Source organism: Chelonoidis abingdonii, chromosome 1, assembly GCF_003597395.2.
Source record: "Chelonoidis abingdonii isolate Lonesome George chromosome 1, CheloAbing_2.0, whole genome shotgun sequence".
In the NCBI taxonomy this organism is placed as follows: Eukaryota; Metazoa; Chordata; order Testudines; family Testudinidae; genus Chelonoidis; species Chelonoidis abingdonii.
In genome coordinates, this window is record NC_133769.1 from 110,743,867 (window position 1) to 110,752,696 (window position 8,830).

The 8,830-nt window shown below is 43.9% G+C and overlaps 1 protein-coding gene across 1 annotated transcript in view; it reads left to right on the plus strand.

The window, feature by feature from the left end:
• AGK (acylglycerol kinase) overlaps positions 1-8,043 on the plus strand; it is a 69,154-nt gene extending 61,111 nt beyond the window's left edge. Inside the window, exons 14-16 of the mRNA XM_032783191.2 lie at positions 1,038-1,108; positions 5,949-6,033; positions 7,590-8,043. Of these exons, the coding sequence (XP_032639082.1) occupies positions 1,038-1,108; positions 5,949-6,033; positions 7,590-7,727 (294 nt within the window). The 3' untranslated portion in view covers positions 7,728-8,043. The remainder of the gene's footprint in view (positions 1-1,037; positions 1,109-5,948; positions 6,034-7,589) is intronic.
• The last annotated feature ends 787 nt before the right edge of the window (positions 8,044-8,830 follow it).

Here is an 8,830-nt window from a genome sequence, read left to right on the forward strand (position 1 = left end):
ATAGCTCATTAATCAGCCATAGGCATCTCAGATGAGTAACATGAGTCATTCCTTCCTCCCTCCCATCCCAGGCTCAGGTCTGATCTACACTAGATAGGGTTGACTGGCATAGCTATACTGGTATAGCTATATCAGCCAATTCTCCTAGTTTAGATTCAGCTTATATTAGCAAAAGAGTGCTTTTTCCAGTGTAGCTTACACCAGTTCCGCAGATGAAAAAAGCTATACTGGCAAAAGAACTTCTTTGTCAGTCTATCTGAATCTACACTAGGGCTTTTGCCATAATAGAAATGTTTAAAAAAATCATACCCCTAGCCAACATTACTGTAAGGGCAAACATTCCTAGTACAGGCCTGACGTAAGCATATGTAGCAAGTAGGAAATCAAGACAATGGGTCAACTGAGACGGGAATTTAAAGGGACAGTGTCAGATATACTTTGACCCCAAATCTATATTTCCTACAGATAAGCTTTTACAAAATCAAGGACCAAAAGAAATGCTTCCATCATTTCATGTTTTTTAACTCCAGTGGGCATCATTTTTTTTAACCAATAAACATTTCCTCTTGCAGCACTTGCTGGCCAAATGTTGCAGCATTGTGCTACGTAAGAACCTGAAAGAAGCATTGACTAGGAACTACTGTATTGTGAACAGAAGTCAGACTGAATAGCCTACTTTCATTGTCCTACTAGTTGCATGAAATGCAAAAAGAAACCAATGTCATAAATGGTAAAACGATCATAAAAATTGGTTTAATATTTTTGTTGAATATGTGATTTTGTGTTTGGTACAGAATAATGGTTCGTAAGGAATCATTAGGGATCATTTTTAACCTGATGCTGACCATTTAAGTCAGGAAAAAAAATTTTTTCCTCCCATCCCTTATAAAATACAACTCAACCCTCTTTTTTGTGGGACAGTGCGGGATGTGGAAAAGAAGTCTCCTTAAAGAGGGCTTCCAGCACATGCTGCAGTATGGAGGGTGTGATGCTGCAGCAGAAGCACTAACAATTTGGATTCTAAATCTTTTCCATAGCGAACAGAAGACTTCATGAATATTTGCATTGAACCAGATACAGTCGGCAAGGGAGACTTCATAAATAGGGGGTGAGTACGGGGAGGCTGCCGTGGGCCATCAGTTTTTCTAGTCACAAAACTGACCGTGTTTTCTTGGCTTTTGTGCTGCAAGGACAAAAGTGGGGAATGCCTTGTGGTGACTGTGGGGTTTGTTCATTCAAATACAGGTTTAATTTTCTTGTTTTGGAAGCAAGAGCCAATGTTGTGTGGCTAGAGCTCCCCTCCCTACCTTCTAGGATTTCGGCACCTTCCCACTTTCCTCCCGCCCAATGCTGACTGACATTGTTATTGGTATAACACCACCAAGAGGCCAGGTGCTTTAAAGACAGGTGGGAAGATAACATCCCTGCCCCAGAAAGCTTGCAGCTTAGATGAACGATGTGGGGGCTGGGATACAGCAGAATCAACGTGACGGCACTGGTGATGTTTGGCACGTGCCTTTGTTAGTGCCAGGATTCAGTTTTTAAGGGAAGGGGTAGAGATCTTCAAACCTTCAGCTTACTAACACATCTCTGAAGTGAGGTCTCAGCTGGAAAGGCCTCTTGGAAGAAGTGCATTTTAAGGAGGGACTTGAACCAATAGAGTGGCAGCATGGGCAGACCAGAGGTCCCAGGCATGGGCGCCTGGTACATGGAAGGAGCTCTGGAGTCTCCTCACCACCTTCCTCACCCCCTCCCCTCTGCTTGGGATCCTTTCCTGTGAGATGCTCATTTCTCCTACTCTGTAAATGAGCCACTTGGAGGCACTCAGTGCTGATCTGAGCTTCTTTCCTACCTCCTCTAAGGACCCTCAATACCAAGTTTATCACAGTTAGTCCTTGTTGAAGTGGAGTGTGAGGCTTCTAGAGAAGCATCACAAGAGGTTCCCACAATATCAGATTCTGCTTATTCCAGCAGGCTGATCTTTTGGTTGCAGCTGCTGTTTTCCAGTCCTAGGGCCCCCTCTAGTGAAACCAGATGGAAAGGTGTGGAAATGTCATAAGCAGCTTTTAGGTGCTGCATGGTTACTGCATGTCTGTACCTTGTGTACAATATTAATAGCAGTAGCAGGCAACTTATTTGAGCACTCCACATTACCTCTGTGGGAACAGTATCTCCAGAACTATGAATACATAAGTGGCATAAGATCAGGTGGCACTGGGTGTAAATTGCATCGGCCATGTTGATTGTAGGTTGCCTGCCATTTGAATCTATGCTGTAAAGACTTTATGGAAGGAAATGTTTATGATACTGTTACCATCAGCAGCAAAAGGAATCTGCCTGAGCAGGAGAAGGGAAAAAAGGAGATTGTGGTCTTGCCTGGGACATCTCACCACCAGGAAGGTGCCAGTGAATTAGTGGGAATTCAGAGAGAAAAGCATCTTCCATTCACAGTCAGCCACCAACACACTCAACACAGGTTGTTTCCCAGCTGGATTGGATACATGGTTCCCAGCAGTATGTCACATTCTGTGATTGCAGTTACACCTTCGTGCAGAAAGCCTCTGAAGAATGTAACCTCATGCAGCTGGCTGCATGCACCCAATGCCTCTTTTTAATCTAGTCCCAGCATTTTGTAGGTAAATCAAGAAAGAGAGAATAGAGGGAGAGGGTCTGCTCAATCCTCGAAAGAGAAGACTGATTAAAAAAGCCAGAGGTGTACCAAACCAGGCCACTGGGAGGGACACCAATAGAAAATGCCACCTGAAGGAAAAGCTCTCAAAGGACAGCGCCATCAAAGCCACCTCATCACACAGTCCCTGCTGACAGCCACCAGAGCAGAGGAGCTTATCTTTGGAAGCATTTGAGGAATCATTTATGTAGAGGAGTTTTGTCCCTTTTTACCTAGCCAGGGGGTGGAGAAATTTGTGGAAATGTATTTCTGCAGGCATTGGGGTGAATCTGTCAGGACTGATAGTGCCTCCCTCTCTGCAATCTATGTGGGAAATCAGAAGATGAGTTGAGATTGAAAGTAGTGGATGCTTTGGAACCTGAAGGGAGTGCTGGAGGCTGAGTGCCATCGGATTGCAAAGTGAGATTTAGGTCATACCAAGCCCCAGGACTGTAGATATCAGACGTGGATAATAACAAGCCTCTGCAGCTAGGATTAAGTCAATATTTAAGTTGAGGTGATTACATCATAGCCCCATTTCAAACTGCTGCTCTGTGGGGGGGAAAGGGAGATACCCCGTGTACCACCACTAATTTTCTTTCCCACTCCCCAGCTTGAGCTCTGTATAAAATTATAAGGGCCATCACCTAAGGGCATGAGCTTGGTTACCAGGTGGAGTAAGTCAGGCATTTCTCCATTGTACACCGTTGTGTGTTATGATGGGGTTTGGGGTCCTCATAACTGTTTAGCATTGGCCACTGATGGAGACTAGGTTATGGATAATCGTTCTCTTGTGGTATGTTCCAGCGACAGCATGTATTGCCAGTTGGTGGTGTGATTCAGGGAGTAGCCTTTTGCCTATGTGTGGGGGAGGGGGGGCAGGGGGGGTGGTTAGAGTATATAGTGGGATATTGTTGCCTAAGAAAACTTTGTTGTTGTTAGGTATTTTTGTTCCTGGTTCTTTCTTTCGTCTTACTCTGCGTAAGAGACCAAAGTAAGGATCTGAATAAATAGTAAACCCCTTATGACCCTTACATAGGACCTCTTGGGGGGGTAATTACACTGGTTCTAGCTGCATACCTGTTTGCTTCTCTAACACCTTCCCTTTCCTGATCTTTTTGTTACCTGTCTCTCTCTTGCCTTCCCTGATCATGCAGTTTGATCCCCATGGGCAGACTCTGGACCCAGGTAGAGGCCCATTGACTTCAGTGGGGCCCTTTGCAGACAGAGGGATCTGCCTGCACAGATGTATTTGCAGGATTCCGAGTCCTATATACTGCTATGAGAATGTTAACTCCCTTGAATTCACTCATTAATCTTTTAATATAGATGGTTAAAAACAACCTTCCCAATGTCTACGTTGCTTGTCTCTTCACCTGTCCCTTTCCTGTGGTATCTCAGTTTTCCTTTCTGTTGCTTTGTCCTCCCCCCCTATTTGTGGTCCTCTTCCCTCATCCCCTATCCCCCATGACTTCACAGCATGAATTCTAGGAGTGTTTGCATTCCCAAAGCCATGTCACTCTTTTGAGGGGGATTTCCTGATTATATATTCTTAGGACATCCATTACTGAGTGATGTTTGAACCCCTCTCCCTTTCTTATCAGCCTGTTACAGCCTTCTGTGCCTTAGGCCTTGTCTACGCTACAGGGAAAAGTCAATCTAAGCTACGCAATTTGAGTTACCTGACTAGCATAACTCAAGTTGATGTAGCTTAGATCTGCTTGTCGCGGGGTCCACACTATGTGATGTCGACGGGAGAGCGATTTGTGGTCAATTTTAGCGGGTCTTCACTAGATCCACTAAATTGACCACCAGTGGATTGATCGCTGCGTGTTGATCCCTTGGAAAGAGTAGAAAATCCCTAATAGGACAGATAATATTCTGGACAGATAATATTGCAGTAACTCCACCTGTTTTGGAGATCTGTTAACTCTTGTGTGGAAATAACCATGATTATTTTGGCCTGCTTCTTGAGAGCTACAATACACAAAGGTTGGGACTGTATTACTCTGTTTGCCTGCCTGGGCATGTGGGAGCAGAAAAAGCCATACAGCAATCAGTTCTTTTGGGGTTTGGGGGAATTCTCTCTTGTACAGTGGGTCAGTAAAAGGTCTGTGTGCCACTGAAGCCCTCTAAATGACGCATATGTTAATGGGCCTTGTGGAATGCATAGACCTTGTGCTGCCTCTGTGCACTGAGGTGAATTTAACCCTTGATAAATTAACAAAAGGATCTGAATATATGAGAGTATTGTTTTTACCAGTTGAAGAGGAAGGATGAACCAGAGGGTAGTGTGCTGGCCTGGGACATGGGAGACCTGGATTCGTGTCCCTGCTCTCCCACAAACTTCCTGGGCAAGTCTTTTAGCTGCTCTGCGCCATTCCCTATCTGTACAGTGGGGATGATAGTACTTGCCTAAAAACACCGTTTAACATAAACATATTAAAGACTGAGGTGCTCATATACTAAGGCAATGGAGGTCATGTAAGTACCTAAAAGAGGCGGACTGATAAAGTTTACGCAAGTGAACATTTTGTTTAGACTAAGTAAAATGAATGGATTTTGTACCTCCAAACAGGAGTGAAACTTATAAAGCAACCTTTGCTTTTCCTTGTGCCAGTGATGAAAGTGGAAGAACTTTTGTCAAACACTAGCTTAAAAAACCCAGTACGTCTGATTCTAACTTCTGTATTCAATCACGTAACTATTTACTGAACATTTTTTGAGGTCATCAGTAATTTTTGTGGGTTTGGTGCTATACGAGGAAGACAGGAATGATACAGCTTGCATGTAAGTAGACATCACAAACATATGAGATGACACAGTGGGGAGATGCTGCTCAGGACAAACCCAGAGCATCACTAAGCTTGGGGTGCTAAAGGTCAATATTGAGATGAATTGACAGTTGTGTGGCAAAGAAGCATAGGAGGCACTAGCTGTCCAGAAAGCGCTAGCTGTCCTTCATGCTTGCAACCACAAAGGCTCTCCTACTTTCTTTTGAAAGGAAGAAATGAAATGAACAAGCAGTTGATGACCCTCCTGTATGTCTTGCACCCCTAACCATGGGGGGGAGGGATAGCTCAGTGGTTTGAGCACTGGCCTGCTAAACCCAGGGTTGTGAGTTTAATCCTTGAGGGGGCCATTTGGGGATTGGTCCTGCTTTGAGCAGGGGGTTGGACTAGATGATCTCCTAAGGTCCCTTCCAACCCTAATTATCTATGAAACCATGGTTGCTTCTGTTGGAAGCTAATATTTCTTTTTCCTTGTTTGATTTGAACAGAAGTCAAAAGATGTGTGACCCCCATTTGTGCTCCAAAGGAAGTCAGTGTGTCCAAGCCAGCAGATGCATCTTGCAACTTTCAGAGGTGAGAAGCCAGAAATTGTGGAAAGCTGAGTCACTTGTTTCTTAATGTGACACACTAAGAAACCCAACTCCCACATTGACAGGTGGTCATGCTGTCCTAACTGTGAATAAGGCAAGCCACCTCCAGTGCAGCCAGTCAGAAAGACGAATGGGTCCCAAACCAGGAGACCCAAGTTGTAACCCCCAGTCGGGCGTCACTACTGTATATGTCTGTGGCTAGTGTAGGAACTGTGTGGCCCAGCTCCAGAAGCAGCTCATTGCTGTCCATTCGGCCAGCAAAAAGCGTCAACACGCTTGCAGTGTGAGTAGAATAGGAAAATGGCCTCCTGTTAAACTTCACGTCTTAGTGTGTGCACATCCCCTCTGCTGGCTAGGCTCTGAATACTGAGATCTTTCTTTAAATTGCTAGTCTAGAAGGGTTCTGCCAGAGGTGAAAAGATGGGGAGCAGAGGTGTGGGTTTATGCTAACTGAGCTGAGGCCAGAAGGGAAATAATGGTCAAAAAGGTGCTACAGATATAAATCCCAAGACCTTAGATAAGTGGGCAGGTCTTCCACTGAGAAATGGTTTGAGTAGATACATTTTTAGTTGCCTCCTAAAAATAAGGCAGCGGGGTAGATGTTAGCTTGGGTTTAACATCCCAATACATCTTATTAAGAAGACTAGGCCCTGGATTTGGAAAGATATAGAGGCGATCTACTAGGTTACGTCCACATCTTTAGCTGTTATGATCCTCTTCAAAGACCTGATCTGCCTCATGGAGAATGAGGTCCATTCCCTGGCCGAGTGGCCCCTCCCAGGAGAATCTTTGGCACTCCGCTCTTCTGGTAAAGTCCTCACCCAGACATCCAGATTGAACAATGAATGTTTTCATTAGCCAGCTTCCTCGTTCACACACGGCTTTGACATGATCAGAATCTGTGGCTTTGAAAATACGTGCAAAACTGTCCAGCTCACAGCTGGATACAGTCAAGTATAAATAGGTAGTCTGTTAACAAGACAAACTTGGTTTACTCTTTAACTGCTGACGAGGCCTTTAGTAACAGAAGACAAGCACGTGATTTATGAACAAAAGGTAAAGCCGTTACCATGTTGAATGACTGGCATTAATCACTGATGATTTTGTGTGTGAGAGTGTAAAACAAGTGTGAGAGCAGGATTGTTTTGAACAAAAATAATCCTGTCTACTACTTTTTCAATCTCAAAGAAAAACTCTGCCCAGCTCTAAATAGTAATTCCAAGGGCAAAGAATCCTTAAATCTAAACAATGCAGATCATTTAAGTAATCTAGCATTTAATTCCTGCCAAATTGCCAATTAGTTACTAAGCCAGGTAATATTTTACGCAAGTGTCGGTTAATACATTATGTGCAACCAGTAACAGCTCTCTATGTAGTAGTGAGACTAAACAGGCTGAAAGGCAGAGAGGGTCAAGACCCAGCAGAGAACCCAGCTGTATTCTGGAGTGGAGACGTAAGTGAGCACAGGGTACCACTGTTACAGCACTATTGTAACACTTGTTTCACTATTAAGTCTGACCTACGCTTGATTCTACACAGGGCACCGAGAGCTTCTTTGGCATAGACAACGAGGAATATGAGGCCATGCCTGTGGAAGTGAAACTGTTACCCCGGAAGCTCCAATTCTTCTGTGACCCCAAAAGGAGAAAACAGATGCTCCAGCCAGCAGTGCAGTGAGAAGTCACCTCAGAGGGACCAATCTCATCAGGATCTTCGGGATCACTCAGGCGAGCGCTAACCTGATTAACGCCATCGAGTCATTAGTTACTTGGCCAGTAAACACACAAGGTATTGGCACCTTGGTGGGAACTGCTGACTTGGCAAGTACCAAAGAGGTAAAAAGTGTACATTTGACTCTGAGAAACAGACTAAGTTAGTGGTGTCTTTTTTTAAAGAAGCCGTCACTGTTCCATGTACGATACTAGAGGTGAGTGCTGTAAGACAGATGCTACTGTTCTGCTGCAAGTCTGTATTAAAGAGGAATGAAAACACACTTCTATGGGTTTGAGAGTTTGGAGCCATCTTTCTTATCTGTGTTTAGAGCTGAGAATTCTGGGATTTATGGAAAAACTATGAACAAGATGGTACTGGGGTTAACGAGAGGGGAGCTCATGAAGTTCAGGAATTGCCACACAAGAACAGATACATGCGTCAGCTAGTCTGATCTCCCATCTCCTTTTGACAGTGATGGATGCTTTAGAGGAAGGCATAAAACTCCCACAATGCACTTACATAATGATGTCTTACTGTATTGGAGAGAGGGAAATACTTCTGTGACCTCAAATTATGCTCTTTAAGTGTGGGAACTGAAACCATTAATTTTATCGTAACTAGTGTAATTTCAGATACTCAAGACCTTCCATATGGAAACCTCCTGGCTTGAGAGCATCCCCACACTTAAGACGATTCTGCTCCATTCATATTTGAAGATGATCTCTGCAAAACAAACCCTTTGCTGGTTCCTTGAGTGGATGGCTTTGTTTTGAATATTTATTTTTTGGTTCTTCAAAAAATATTCAGCGCCAGAGTTCTACTAGTTAATGACACTCTACAAAATTAGCCCTTTGATCCTGTTTATGGGTGCTGCTTTCTAGTAAGTTCTCCTTTTTGTTCTTGCAGCACTATAGTATATAAAATGGAGCAGTGAACTGGCCCTTTTAGCCTATTCCTTACTGTAGTCCTCTTTTTCAAAATTAAATGGCCATTATCCTTTCTAAGAAGCTGCCACCTCCACTCAGCCACCTAATTACTTTTGTTGCTCTTTCTTATCTCTTTACCAT